General features: G+C 41.9%; 1 protein-coding gene across 1 annotated transcript in view; it reads left to right on the top strand.

Moving 5' to 3' along the window:
• Window positions 1–15,928, top strand: part of LOC102383327 (vacuolar protein sorting-associated protein 13B-like) — a gene marked incomplete at its 3' end in the record, with an annotated part of 448,314 nt that overhangs the window by 322,408 nt on the left and 109,978 nt on the right. Inside the window, exons 11-12 of the mRNA XM_025193225.1 lie at window positions 10,152–10,372; window positions 14,170–14,376. Coding sequence (XP_025049010.1) covers window positions 10,152–10,372; window positions 14,170–14,376 — 428 coding nt within the window. The remainder of the gene's footprint in view (window positions 1–10,151; window positions 10,373–14,169; window positions 14,377–15,928) is intronic.

Below are 15,928 nucleotides of genomic sequence, written 5' to 3' on the forward strand. Positions count from 1 at the left end.
TTTAAATCTGGGGTTGACAACCTGTGGTCCACAGAGCAAGCGCTTCAATGGTTGGGGCCTCATTCACCCTGTGCAGTGCCACAGCCAAGCATTTTGCCTATGCTGGGCTGCATCTGGGCAGCAGAGAGAAGTGGCTGCAGCTGGAACCTGCCACTCCCTTCAGATTATCAGGGAAGCTAAAACTGAAGTTTTAAACATGGCACCATTTTTGCCTCCATGCCAGTCAGCAGCAAAGAGCAGGACCATCTGGGGCCCCTCAGCCCATCAGTGGCAGGGGGCAAAAATGGGGCGATATTTAAAAATGCAGTTTTTGCCTCCCCGCTGATCAGGAGTGAGCTTCAAACAGGGCCCCTCCACCAATTGGGGGTGCGGGAAAACCTGCAAGATTAAAGGAGCCACAGCACTCCCCACTTCTGCCATGAATTTGGTAGGTCCCTAACTATAGGAGCATGCAGGTGGAACTATTGATGTACACTCAAACTTAATTAAGCTAGGTTAGACCAATGCGTAGAACTTCTGTACTGTTACCTTCACACCCCCAAGGCTGGGAAAGCCCAGCTGCTTGCCTCAGCCCTAGAGCTGCACTTTTCCTGTCTGGCCCCTGACACTGAGCTATTTTCAGGCCCCTGGCCCCTCACTGCCCCCCAGCCGAACCTCCCACCATCCCACAAGCTGTTCTCAGTGCCGCTTTTATCATTATTCGCTACTATCAGAAGACAAGGAAGTATTGATGGTGGGAAGCGGATGGGAGGGTGGGGTTGGAGGGGCTAAAAATAGCCCCTGGTCCCCTCTCAAGTCCTCCCATGGACCCCGTGAGCCCCCTGATCCCACCAAACCCTCCCAGGCCCCAGGAACTACCCTCAGACCCCATCTGCCCCCCAACTCCCCAATTTCCTTCACAGATGCTGCCTGTCCCCCTCGTGGATGCTGCCTGCCACCCAATTCCCCTCCAGACACCTACAGGCTTGGCAGTACCAAACTGACTTGCACCATGAATGAAAGGGACCTGGAGATAATAATAGACTACAGTATGAATATGAGCAAGCTCCAATGCTGTAGCCAGTAGGGCAAATAATACTCTGGCATGCATCAATCGATGCATCTCCAGCAAAACCAAGGAGGTGATTCTTCTGCTGTACTTGGCACTGGTGAGACCACAGCCAGAGTTCTACAACCAGTTCTGGGCACCACACTTTAACAAAGATGTGGACAAGTTTGAGAGAGTCCAAAGAAGAGCCACCCATATGATCAGACTCTTACATGGCAAGCTATATGAGGAAAGGCTGAGGGATCTGGGATTCTTCAGCCTGAAGAAAAGGAGACTTGAGAGGGGACCTGGTAGCAGCTTACCGCTACACTAGGGGAGTACAGCAAGGGTTTGCTGAGCAGGTACAGCCAGGGCTTGTTCACCAGGCCACCTGAGGGAAAACCAGGAGTAATGGCCACAAACTCTTGGAAGATCGATTCAAGCTCAACATTAGGAAAAACTTCTTCACAGTCAGGGTGTCCAGACTGTGGAATAAGCTCCCTCCAGAGGGGGTGTGATCACTTACCCTGGAAATCTTCAAGAGGAGACTAGACAGTCACCTTGCTGGGGTCACCTGACCCCCCGTTATCTTTCCTGCTTTGTGCAGGGTGCTGGACCCAATGATCTTCCAAGGTCCCTTCTGGCCTTACAATCTATGAATATGAACAGACATTGTCTGAAATCTCATTTGTGCTAGCCACCTTAAAATTTTTAAGTCGGCACAAATGTTGAACAAATAGACGTCCATGCAGAACTGGTTGGGTAAGGGGAAACTTCACATTCCTTCCTGCCCCAGACCCACAGCACGGTTCAGGGGCAGTGGGGAATGCAAAGGGCTCACATTGCCCATTATCCTGCAAGATCAAGGATGAGACAAGGGGCAACATGTATTTCTTCCAGTTGAATCATCTGTTTGTTGACCCATCATAGCACAGCTGACCCGCTCCATTCAGTGACATCTATTTCTAGCCTTATTCCTTGTTTTATTACACCATTGACTGAATGAACATGTGGCCAGGTTGCTACTTAAGACATGATTAACTAGTTGATCGCATCTTAAGGATAATATCTGTCAGAGGCCCTACTGACAAAAGAGCAGCAGTGCAAGTTAGAATGACAATGTGTATAAATGACTGAGCTGTGCCTGTTTTGATCCAAGTTGACTACCAAGACAGTCAGGCCCACCTCAAATTAAGTCTATTTACAGCCTCTGGTATAAGTTCTGTTTTGGTATAGCAGTGAGAAAACTGTTAAACTGGAATAGCTGATGCATGTTCCTGAGCAGCAACTCTCCTTCTATTATAAAACTATTTAAACATACATCTGTCCACAGCCATACATTAATACAGTTAATATGCTGACATATTAACTACATGACTAACTGTAGTTAACATATGGGTATTAATATAGTTGCTGAAATTTCTAGATACCAACTCACTATTTCTTATGAGATGGTATTGTGCTGTGCACACTACCACTCATTTAAGTCAAGGGATTCCAAGCTTTTTATCTGTGAAGGGACAGCCTATGCAAGTTGGACACACTGGAATGCCATAATGTGCTATAAGTGATATTTTACTTAAATATATTCACTTTAATGAAACTATTAGTAAAAAAAATATATTATGGTCACCTGAGTAAGGACAGCTGTACTACAGCACTAGGATGTTTAAGAATCTCTAAGCAAACATAAAAAAGAAATTGAATAGCCTCCATTTTCCTTGCTGTCCCCACGAATCACATGATACTAATACATTTAGGATTACTCTTCTGTTCTACTTCCATTCCCCTTGTCTCTGGCCCAGGCAGGGTTGATCTAAGCTGCTCTCTTTTCTATATTTGATAAATTTATTTTTGGAATATCCCTGAGAGCAATGACTTTAGAAAACTAGTATTTAAACTGCTGTTATGCTAACAATCTCACTGTTGCATCACAATTTGACTGAAGGCTGCATTTTAATAGTAGCAAAATATACTGTATTTTTGGCTGTTGCTAATTTAGTGCTCAGTACTGTAGCCTAATCTAACAGAATATTTGCATATGTGCTTTGTTTTGAAGTCCACATACTTAAAGTTAAATGTGCGCTGAAGTACTTTGCTGGATTTGGTCAGAGTTCTCAGCACATGATTCTGAGTGGTACAAACAATGATTCCTCAACTGAAAAGCTAACTTGTACTTTAGAATAGAAACTTGCCATGTTCCTTTATGTTGCTGTCTCCACTCTGGCTTTTCCATCATGCAATGTTATCAGACCAAGTACAATAAATGATCCCAGTGATAATCTGCATTTGTATTTCAGAAGTTGGACTAAATTGTGGCCAAACTCTTTAACATTCCAAGCACAACCTTTTTATGTTTTCAGAACTTTCCCAGCTGCAAGTACATCAAAACCTGAATATCTGGCTATGTCACCCTAAAATGCTACCTCCTTATGACTTATACTTAGAAGAAAATACAGCCCATTTATTCAGTATCTGTATGTCTGGAATTCTCATTGTAGGGTTCTCTTATGCTCTTCTATGTAACATCCTACTTGGTGCATCTAGTTGCAAACAATGTTTTGTGTGTTTAATAGTATTCTTTGCACCCCACCTAAGAGGGCTGAGGAATTATAGAAATGTTTCCTTTATTGTTGCTTACAAAGGATTTTGTCCCACTGTTGTAGCTTTCTATTAAGACAATAAATAATACTTTTCAATAAAAGGCAATAGTGAGCAATGTGAGAGCACTTTGAAATATCAATAATGTACAAATCCTCATAGCATCCCATGAAATAACCTCCTCTTATAGTGGGAAAATTGAGGCAGATTGGGACTGAGACTTGCTTAAGATTACATTGGCTGGTTTTAACTGAACAGGGAATAGAATCCAGACTCCTTGAATCCCAAAACTTTAATTACAAGATTATTTTTCCACTCCAGTAATAAAAAGGAACAATTTCACACTTGTTAGAGATCACAGACAACTGCTATTACTGCAACAAGGTAGTTAAAAAAGGACATTAACCAATAAATGTGGGAGCAAATATGTAACAAAAATGAGTTGCAGTTCTACTATTTTATCAATATGTTTTACTATGATGGGCAGATAACATGAATAGACAACATGATTGTTAGCTAAAATAATCAAAATAGCACATTCAGCAGCCATCTTAGGGTGCACTTAAATTGTACAGAGATACCACCAATTCTGTATTAACTCCTGGTTAATTATTTGAATTAATCTTCACAAAACATTTGAAGGTAAAATAAAGTTAGTTAAAAAAATCTGGATATCCCACATGGGAGAACACTTCTGTCAGGCTACCAGCATAGAAGAGAGCAGTGATAAATATTAAAAATACTCTAGTGTTTGAGCCAATATGCTGCCAAGAATAAATTCCATGCAGAGCCTAAAAGTGGCATTTATAAACACCAGGGCTAGTGTTACCAGATTTGCCCGTCACTTTGGGGTCCGCTCATTTATTAGGGGTACATGCGTGGGGTCTCTATAATTCTATCAACGTGCTGCTTGTGTTACTTGCATTTCTATCTGGAGCTGTATCTCTCCCTTCTGCAAGTCCTCACCCCCAGTGGAGCTATCTTGCAGAACTCAGTTTCAGTGGGGCTGGGTTCCTCCAAGCACCAAATCAGTCAAATACATACACACGCACACACACAAATTAACATGACATGCCTGACCTGGCTGGGTTGATCAACATGGACAGGCTGACACCCTCGTATGCCAGGAATCAGTTCATTAAGGTAACAATAAAATGCAGTCAGACACAAGCACACAGGTAAACAGAATACCTCTGAATCAGGCTGGGTGTCCAGCTGGCACCCTCATGGGCCAGCATTCAATTCATTAGGGCACGTCTGAGCCAAACTGATCCCCTTATGTGTCTCAAACTTAGCATGTCCCAATTTTTTGCCCTAACTGTCCTAGTAGTGGTAGCCTCTTGATGAGCGGACCCCACAGTATTTTTGGGCTTCACATGGAATCTTTGGCTTAGGTAAACGAAGCATTGCTGCAGAGCAAGGGGGGAAGGGGAAGTAGAGAAGGAAAAATATACCCAGTTACCACCAGTTTGACTATAAAAGTTATTTATTGCTAAGTATATGAAATTTATGATGGTTCTAGTAGTAATAGCCATGGAAGGAAAAACAAACAAAAACAATTACAATAATACCCTAATTATTTTACCATGAGATGTCTGGGTAGTTGAAGTCTCCCACGACAACCATGTACCAAGAGTGTGCAGCCTCAGCCAGTTCCCTAGCAAATTCATGGTCCGGTTCTTGTTCCTGATTTGGATGTCTGTAGTAGACTTCCTACCATTGTATCCACTTCACCATGTTGCCTCTTCCTCCAATAGGATAATCCCCAAAGTGTTACAGACATAGTCAAGCTCCTACTGGTTTGACACTCAACAAACTGCTGTGTTTGGATTTGCACACACTAGGTCTGTATGCTTTTGTGCTCCATTTGTTCCTGTGATCTCAGTGGGCATAAATTCTTCCCCTTGGAAGTGGGACCACAGAATCCAACTGCCCTAGGCTTCAAAACCAGTGCCTCAAGACTTTACCCTCCTTAGAGCTCAGCCCTCTTGGGCATTCTGGTATAAAGATTAATCCTTAAGAACATTCAAAAATTGATGCAAATGAGACAGACTTTCCAGAGGGATTTTTAAATCCAACACACCTCTTTCTTTTTACCAGCCATGAAACATAAAGGTTCCATGTTACTGGTAAATAGAAAATGCATATAATCCATTCCCTGCCTAGGTTTCTTCATCCCTGCTGAGTATTCTGTGAGATTTAGTTCATTTGTCTTTCTGAGACTATTGGCCCCTTTCTTGGACCTTATTTCTCTCTCTCTCTCTCGCTCGCTCTCCCCTCCTCCCCACCACCCCACATCAGATCACCTCCTCTGATTGCTACAGCCAGATCTGTTCATCTTTGTCTAGTTTAGCTGTCAAAGGTTTTCCTCACTGAAAAGCATTTCCCTTTGTCTTTTTAAAGGCCTGCTTTAAAGGGCCTTCTGCTTTTCCTCTTCCTCCATAGACAACATGGAGAGAACTAGTTGTATCTAAGTTGCAGCCACCTTAATATGCTACTAGGGCAGGGGTGGGCAATTATTTTGGGTGGAGGGCCACTTAATGAGTTTTGGTGAGCTGGCAAGGACCACATAGGTAGCCCCACACCTTCACAGTTGCCCCACCCCCCTGGTCACCATATTGGGACCAGAAGTCCTGCCACCTAACCCCTGACCTTTGCCACCAGAAGTCCCTCCCCCTGCCCCCAGAACTGCTCCTTTTGGGAGTGGGGATTGTCATCTTAGAACCAGAAAAAAAAACAAATTGTACACTAAAAGTCAAACACCTACTATAACCTATTTTAATTTTATTACAAAAAATATTTGTCATGATTTGTGTCTGTGTACTGTATATAGAAAGGATTGCATAATAACTCAAAATAAAGTCTTAGTCTTTTATATTGTGTAGGGCTGGGGTATGGGGCAGTGTGTGTGTGTGTGTAGTGATGTATGTGGGGGGGTGGCTGTGTGGGGGAATAGGGTATGTTGGGGTGTGTGTATAGGTCAGTGGGGATTGTAGGGGCTGGGTATAGTTTTGTGGGGTATGGGATTCCCCCACACTCCCCCTGCATGTCGCACAGCCCCCACTGCTGGCAGCAGTGGCAGATAGGGGACGCTCAGGGAGCTCATGCCTGGCACAGGCACTAGTGCCCAGCAGAGCATGGCTCTGGCCAGCGTTGCATGTGGGGGCAAGGACAGCCTGCCCTGCTGCCTCTATCATGATGGCTTTGCGCTGCACACCTGCAGCTTCCACACTTGCACCAGTGAAGCCCCATGCTTGACTCCCTGGGGAAGCAGGGGTTGGGGCTCCCTCCACTCTTGGCAGAGTCCGCAGACCTGCTCAGCAGGATGCGAGGGCAACATCCCCCCTGAAGGTACATGGGAGAGTGAAAGACTTAGGTGGCCTGACTAGCCTTCTGCCAAAGGAAGATTGCTACTTTACGCTCTGTTGGAAGGCATAAATAGCTAGTCCACATGCAATTGCATACAAATGTATATGCCAAATCATAGCTGCAGGGTTGTTGGTTGTAGCTGTATTGGTCTAAGGACATAGGCAGGCAAGGGTCTTTGGGGAGATGTGATATAATAGATCTCATCCAGTGCACCAAATGCCCTGATGGAAAATATGTAGGAGAAACCAAACAACAACTGCGTACCAGAATAAACGCACATGGAAAATCCATCCAAGAGAAAAATATCCCATTACTTGTGGGTGCCCACTTCTCACAAGTTGCTGGGTTTTTGGTTGTAGCCACGTTAGTCTAAGGGCATAGACAGGCAAGGTTCTTTGAGTAGACGTGATATCTTTTATTAGACGAACTGAGTAGTTTGGAAAAAAGTTCTTAGCAAGCTTTCAGGCACAGTCACCCTTCAGGCATAGGAAGTCTCTGCTGGTCTGAGACTACCCCACCTTTTCTGCCCTCCCTGCTCCTCCCCTACTTTTTTGCCCTTTGTCTTCATGGTTTCCATATATTTCCTTTCTCCTTGATGCCTCTTTTTCACCTTGTCTTACTGCCTCTGTATGTTTACCTTTAGCCTTTTTCCCCCTGCTTTCTTCCCCCTACCTTCCCTGCTTTACCTTTGGTTTTTCTAATTTCTAATCGCTACCTATTTATATTTTCCCTGACATCCTGTCACACTTTTGACTTCTCTCGTTCCTGTTTTCCTTATTCAAACTATTCCCTTTTTCATAGATAGCCTCCTTTCTACCTTGTATTCTATCACTGTAATGTCTCCCTTTTTGTTCCCCTGCCTTCTTCCACCTCCCCTTTCTTCCTTACCTTTTGTCTTTCTAATTTCTACCTATTTACATCTCCCTGACATCCTGCCATGCTTTTAGCTTCTCTCATTGCTTCAAGTCTCAGACCAGCAGAGATTCCCTATGCCTGAAGAAGGGTGACTGTTCCCAAAAGCTTGCTAAGAACTTTTTTTCCAGCTACTCAGTTGGTTGAATAAAAAATACCACATCTACTCAAAGAACCTTGCCTGCCACTTTTCACAAGACAATCACTCCCTCTCTGGTCTCTTAGTTCTAATCCTCAAAGGGAATTTACAAAACACCTTTAATAGACAAGCCTACAAACTTCACTTCATAAATTTACTGTGTACAAAAAATCATGGGCTTAATATAGATACTGTATTTATGACGCATTACAACCTTCCTGACATCTGATATCCCAGGTAACCTGCCTGCAGATGACCACTTGCTTTCCTTCACACATTCCCCCCCTCCCCCCCATCTCTATCCATTGTCTTCCTAACTTCCCGCTCATTTGCATTTTCATAGGCATGCTTGTTGTAAATTAGCTTCTTTTCTACCTTGGAGAACATACAACACCAGCAGAGTCTCCCTATGCCTGACAAATGGTGCTTGCGCCCGAAAACTTACAATAAGCTTTTTTCCAGCTATTCAGTTGATCTAATAAAAGGTATTGCATGTACCAGAAGAGCCTTGCCTGCCAGATCATAGCTGGTATTTACTTGTCTTTCTGAAATATATTCCTCACCATGCCCCAACTACCACACTAGTTATTAAAAACTGCATGAATGATAGTGTGCATGTGACCAAGGGGCTGTTTCTGTTCCCCATACACTGAAAATCAGTGGGACTACTTCAAAAGAAGAGTACTTAAATGAATATATATTGCCTTGAGATTGAAAAAAGTCTGAGTTACCCAGTGTATATACTTACCCAAACTCAGTGTGAAAAATGCTCATTAACTATAGGAACAACAGCCCAAAACTCTTCACACCTCATTAAGGTTCATTATCTTGCTTTGCAGATCCCTTGTACCACTAAGAGTAGCCTTGACATTGAGGACATAGTTCAGGACTGCCTTATAAGCCTTGAAACAGGTGGCTCCTGATCAGTGTCACAAATTATAGTCAGAGGACAGTTATGTTAAAATGTAGACTATGGGTCTGAAGAGTTCCTGCATACAAGCCATTTCTTTTCTTAACTGATGTGCAGATAATTGATGTAATAATCAACCAATAAAATGGGATAAGCATTGTGAAAGGAATCAAAACTTGTGGCAGAGGTGATATCTTTTATTAGACCAACTAGATATTTGCAAAAAAAAATAGTTATTGGCAAGCTTTCAGGCACAGGCACCCTTCTTCAGGTGTAAGAGATTGTAAAGATTATAAAAGTTCTCCTAGGTAGAAATGAAAATTCATATTTCACGGGATTGCTGAAGGTATGGTAAAGTCACCTATTTGCACCAATATGGCTACAACCTGGATACCATAAGCACTGTGATATGCACTTATCTGATATGCACTGTAAGTGCAGTTTGGTCTCTTAATTAAGAAAAATTCTTTGTTGCAAGGCAATATGAAGCATTCACTGTAATCGGTATAACGTAGACATATAGGGTATGGACAAATGTACCTTTGTAGTGGCTTCAAAAGGGGAAGAAGAAGCTGCTACTCCAGGACTGCATTGGCTGCTACACTGGAACTTACATGTGCATGAATCTGTAGTGATATAAGTGACCTAACTTTGGCCCTGAATGAAGCAAGGTTAGAGCCGGGGAGTTTTGCTGCACTTAAATGGCTACAGGCTTATACAGAGGTAATGGTTAGAAGTGTAACAGCTGGTGTAAAATTACATATGCCCCCCAGCACCTCCTCCTCCCCTTTGAAGTCACTTTAAATGGACATTTCTTCATACCTTTATTTACCTAGTTGTGATGTATTCAGGTGGATTTTAAAAGTATAATTCTGAGAAATCAACTAAATCAACAAAATATATTTTTCTTTTGTCTTGTTTTCCAGGGTTTTTTGTGATCTGAGCTGAAAATTCAAATTGAATTTCAATTATAAAATAACCTTAGTGTTAATCTTCAGGCACAGTGTCTAACAGGATCTTTTATTAGAGCTTGGGGCCCGATTCATTGCCCAGTAAAGACTTCCATGAACTTGAGATCCACTGTGTTAGGAATTTATTTGATCTCTTTCTATTTCTGTCCCTTTGAGGGAAAAAAAAATGCAACTAACATGTATTAACTATTTTTTTGTTTCTTTTTTTTTTTTAATCATTAGGAGATGCTTTCCCTTGGACTATTAGCCTACATCATTTCAGTGTATATACTGTTCTTGGACAACAAATGACACTTAATTTAGTGGAACCCATGGGCTGCACTTCTACACTCGCTGTCACTTCACAAAAACTGGTTGCTTCAGGGTCAGAATATAGACACTCGTTTGTTGTCTGCCTCCACGTCGACCTTGAGTCACTTGAAATAAAATGCTCAAACCCCCAGGTTGGTCCATTTAATTGATTTATGAAAGGAAATTAAAAATAACTTGATTTAAGTACAATTGTTCTGCATTTTGTTGGAGAGCTTTTTCTATTAGACATCTTAATTTTTTTTTAACTGGGCCATCAAGATCAGGGTGCTTAGATTAAGATTTGCTTTGAAGCTCTCTCAAGTTTTGTAATTTAAACTCTTCTCAAAATGTAATAGCTAGAGTATAAATGCATCATTTGGCTGATGGAAATAAATCAGTTGCAGATGTACTATTGTTAAATGCTGAAATGCTGTCACTGTGGATGCATATACTGAAATAGCCTAATGCAATTTTTGGTTAGATTCTCATACAGCTAGTCACCAACTTAAAATGGGATGTTTTTCAAACTAGCAGTGACATCCTTTATTATACAGGAAAACAGAATGGAAAGTTTGTAAAATAGTGCATATATAACCATAGATTTATTAATTAAACTAAAGGTAATATTGTATGTTCTTCTGGAAAGTACATGACTAAGGCACTGAAAGTGTGCTTGACGCTGTACAAAACACTACATTAAAAATTCCACTATGAAAGGGTTGACTATGAACAAAGAAAAATGGTCACAATTCATAACTGAAAGAAAAAGCTACTAGAATTTAAATATGCGCTCGCTCTCTCTCTCAAATGAAGTTATATCAAGCATTAATAAGTTCTCATCTGGTATATGCTCACTCATGTTATAAAAGTCTGTAGTTTCATGGCTTAAATAACAGTCCATCCTGCTTTACTTGCTACATATTATTCATGCAGTGAGTGGATGGTCCAGGGTAAGAGGACTGGAAGACAGGTGATAAATCATAGCACAAGATTGCATAAGAATAAAAATAAAAACTTAAACTTCTCTAATTTCACAGTTTTCTATGAAATTCTCCTTGAATTAGGTAGAATTGCACCTTAGGTAGAAAGCTAACAGTGAATGTTTTTCTGTCTTTTATGTATTTCTGAACTTCAGAGACTGTAGACCTAATAGATCTTAATTGCCTGATAAAAGCAGTTATAGTGTTATTTGCTGGCAACCATACATTAAATGCCTTCAGGGTACAGACAAACATACACTTTAGCCACTTTAAAAGGAAAGGAGGGGCTGTTGCTCAGGACGGTGCATCAGCTGTTACTGTAATTGTTACATGTCCATGAGTCTAGCAATACAAGTGAGCTAAATTGCCCTAACTTTGAACCTAAATGAATCAGGGTTAAACAGTTGGATTGGTTTTGCTAAACTTTGTTAAACTATGTCTGTCCATATCCTAAGAGAACCATTTTTCTCTATTTGATTGATACGCTTTCAGTGGGAAAAGTCAGTAGTTTAGTAATTTCTGGGTTTTTCCCCCTAAACTTACACAGACTTTAATCTTACCTTTACATCATTAGTATATTACCGTATGAGATTTAAATAAACCAATCCAACTCAATTAAAATGCACTTTTCTAAGGCCCCCTCTACATGTTACAGCTATTATGTGATTAACTGATCGATTGCACAATTTAACTGAGACCAGCTACACATGCAAAGTACCTGTCACACTATAAACAGGTCCAACCAGCTATAAAGTTAGATCTCAAACATGTGTACTAACTTTATAGCTGGTTGCTATCCAGCTTTAATTAGCACGTGTAGCAGGTCCTCCCTGCAGGTGGGAGCCCTGTCAGCTAACCGGGCTCTCAGTAGCAGGTGTGCATCTTGCCCAGCCAGGGCTGGGAGTCCTGCAGCTGAGGGACCTCTCAGCCCCCACAGTGACCAGTAGCTGTGGGACACTGGGAGCTGCAGGGTGCAGCTGTGATCTCCCAACCCCGGGGCTACATGGTGTGCCCCTGCAGCTGGGAGATCAGAAAACATCTCAATATATGCATCAGTTTTTAGTCCCCTAAGAAGAACATCATCTTTGTTAAATTTTTATTCCACTTGTAAAAATTTAGATATAACCAGAAAAAATAGCATTACATACTTTCCCCATTAAAAATAAATAATTATATTCATTTTATATATAAACTTTATATATACACTTTTATACATATATTCTCCTAATACTGAACAGAATTACTAGCCTTAATGAAGGGTATTTTAAAGCATCATTTCTGCAGCTGGGGGGAACCATTGGTAACAGACTTCATCAGTAGGTGGTTTGTGATCATGCATGAAAGTATGCATCAGTAACAGCATCCCTCCACAGTTTTTGCTTGTGCCTTTATAACTAAGCAGAGTACTAAAACTGTCAAAATTCTGCTTCCTCAGGGCCACAGTTGCTTAAATTACCCACAGGTCACTTGACTAACAAAGATATTGGTGCCAGGAACTCAGGGGTCTGTGGGGAGTTACATGGATGTACAGTTTGGGTCTGTTCCAATGTCCTATTAATTTCCCTGAAAGGCTTTTGGTAGAATAACCTGTATCAGTTAACAAGATACAATTCAGTCAGATAAGATTCTGAAGAGCGTTATCATGTCAATCATTCTGAAAGTGCTTTTCTACAAGGATGTAGAAGCCATCTGTGAAATCTGTAAGTAACAGTTTTTAAATAAAATCATCTAATGACAAAAATTGGTTACAGTGATTAAAATGAATGTCACTGCATATCAAAGTATGAGGGACACGAGGCATTCTTTAAGCATTACTAAGACAAATTTGCTGCAGACAAAATGGCCATCATTGTTGATTATTACTTTTTTACACGTGAAGATATAAAGTACATTTGAGATATTAATGCACTTTAACAGAAAAGCATGTGTCAAAAGTATATGACCTGCTCATTGTAAGCCTTGAAACTTCAAAAGAAAAACCAAGATGTATTAAGGAGGTCTTTGTAAAATTCCAGCACTTCACCTCTTAAGGAAAGACTGTAGCATGATCTTTGAGAATTCATCACACTCACACGCACAAAATCAAGTACTGTTTTATATCAAATCTAGATTGACAACAGTGTTTTCCTTCGTCTGTTCTACCCACATAAGAAGCCAGTTTCATAGACTGGATGTGTCCTGGGGCTGAAACCTCTTATAAATATGAGAATTTTCATTTTTTATAACGGCAAGCTGGGTATGGTATCCAGCTGTGGGTCTGCTTATATATTGTTTGCAGTTTTCCCTGGGCTTGTTTTATACAGTATGTGGCAATATGTTGTCATACAAATTCCATGATTAATGCTTATTTACAAAAGATTGTGTAAATATCTTAGAACTGAGTCAAACAATGTGCAAGTTAAACAGCATGTTTTCTGAATTTTGGAATGACATATCCCAGGAGAGTATTGAGCTGGATAGTGGATGTTCTTTCTCCGTAGAGAGAGCAGTTTCATGTACTGCATGGAATTGTCATTTTAATATGATTTAAAAAAGAAATTTCTCTTTACATTCAATGTAATTCATTATGTTCATACTTGTGTATGCAAACTTTCCTTTTTGTAGGAGTCCACTAAAAGGACAGTCAGTATCTCTATTTGTTAAATAAGCCAGAAATTATTTATTTCTTTTTATTGTTAAAACTAATGAAAATTTTCCAAGACCAGGTTTGTGACTGATATTTTTATGAGCTGCATATTGTAGTTTGATTTTTCTACTGTATATTTAGACAAACAAGTCTCTTATCAAAACTAACATGCCCTAGGTGTCATAAATTCATTTTATAGCAATTCAGTTGCTTATCAGGGCACTAGGCATTGTGAAATCTCGAGTTCTGTAGTTCAAATCTCAGCAGAGGAGTTTGATGACTGTGATGATTTTTCTACACCTAATTATGAAGAACTCAATTTTTAATTTTTTTTTCCTTCTAGGTCCAGCTGCTGTATGAATTGGCAGATATCATGGGTAAAGTCTGGAATAAGATTCAGAAGAGAGGTATTCTGTATCAGTCATCCATTTACGTGGAGTCTGTGGCAGGGCCTGCTCCTCCTAGTTCTCCAGTTAAAAGTAGTGTTGGTACTGCTCCACCGGATATCAGCACATATAGCCCATCTGCTGACATCAGGACCACAACAGAGGTAAGTTTTTCTGAAAAATAATATCAAGTAAAGGAAATCTATAAAGTATGGCAAGTGGCTAATTAAAAATCACAAGAATAAAGAAAAAAGAGTAACACCTTTCCTATGTAGTTATAACCATGTAACGATGCAATACTCTAAAATTTGGAAAATAAGTGAAGAAAAGGAAAATGATAGTTGTATATCCGGCTCACCTCGGTTAGAATTGGCTGAATGCTGATTCTTTTATAAAGTGCAAGAAAATAACATGCAAGTGGTTTTGTTAAATTATTATTTGAATGGTAGTGATGAATGATTTATGTTTGTGCCTCCTTTTGCCCCAGTATTTCACAAGTGGTTATGGGCTGGGGATATGTCTTTAGTGGGAGTGTCTACTTGAGATGCTTTACTGCACGGTAGACCAATTTACTCTGCAGTAAGCATCACCATCTACATGTGCAGACGCTTACTATGCAGTCATTTGGTCTACTCCGTGGTTAACTTGCTATTTGCAAATGCAGGTGGCAAATTAACTGCGGAGTAGTTACTGCAGAGCCAGGGCCAGGAGCTCCTTGCTGCCGGGGCAGGGGGGCATTGTCCCAGCCTGGGCTCCACCATTGGAGCCCACCCCAGCAGTAGGCAGCTCCCGGGGGCAGGGATCAATTTCCCAGCCCCTGCTTCAATCGCAGAACCAGGGCCAGGAACTCCCTGCATGTGGAGAGTTCGCCGCCCAGTCTGGGACAGGTCCCAGCCCCACAGCTCTTTCCCAGCCCCATGCCCCAGTCAGCTGATCGAGGCATGGGGCTTGGAAGAGGGGCAGGTCCCACCCCCTGCACCGATCCACCAGTGAGGCGGTGAGCAGCAAGCCTCTGGCTGGGCAGGGAATCTCTGCCCAGCTTGGGGGTCACTGCTAGCTGCCCCACTGGTGGGACAGCTTCCGGTTTCCCCATGCTGAATGTGGAATCCCTGCCCAGCCTTGGGCTCACTGCTAGCTGCTCCACCAGGAGATCAGGGCAGGGGGCTGGGATCTGCCCCTAACCCACAGCTGTTTCCCAACCCCCTGGGTCCAATCACAGAGCTGGGGCCGGGAGCTGTCTGCTGCCGGGGCAGGGGGATATTGTCCTGGCCCAGGTTCCGCTCCCTTGGCACGGCTTTACAAGCACTCGTGGTGCTCGGGCCAGGTCCCAGATGATTGGAAGATAGCCTATGTGGTCCCCATCTTTAAAAAAGGGAGGAGGGAGGACCCGGGCAACTATAGGCCCGTCAGTCTTACCTCAGTCCTGGGGAAACTCTTTGAGAAGATCATCAAGGAGCACATCTGTGATGGGCCGGCATCAGGGATGATGCTCAAGGGCAACCACGATTTCATTAGGGGCAGGTCATGTCAGACCAACTTGATTGCCTTTTACGATCAGGTCACAAAAGCATTGAATGCAGGTGTCGCCGTGGATGTAGTCTTTCTGGACTTCAGCAAGGCCTTTGACACTGTCGACCACCCCATCCTCATTAAAAACTAGGCAACTGTGGCATTGATGCCTACACAGTCAGATGGATTGCAAATTGGCTGAAGGGT

The sequence above is a fragment of the Alligator sinensis genome, unplaced genomic scaffold (assembly GCF_000455745.1).
Source record: "Alligator sinensis unplaced genomic scaffold, ASM45574v1 scaffold497_2, whole genome shotgun sequence".
NCBI classification, from domain to species: Eukaryota; Metazoa; Chordata; order Crocodylia; family Alligatoridae; genus Alligator; species Alligator sinensis.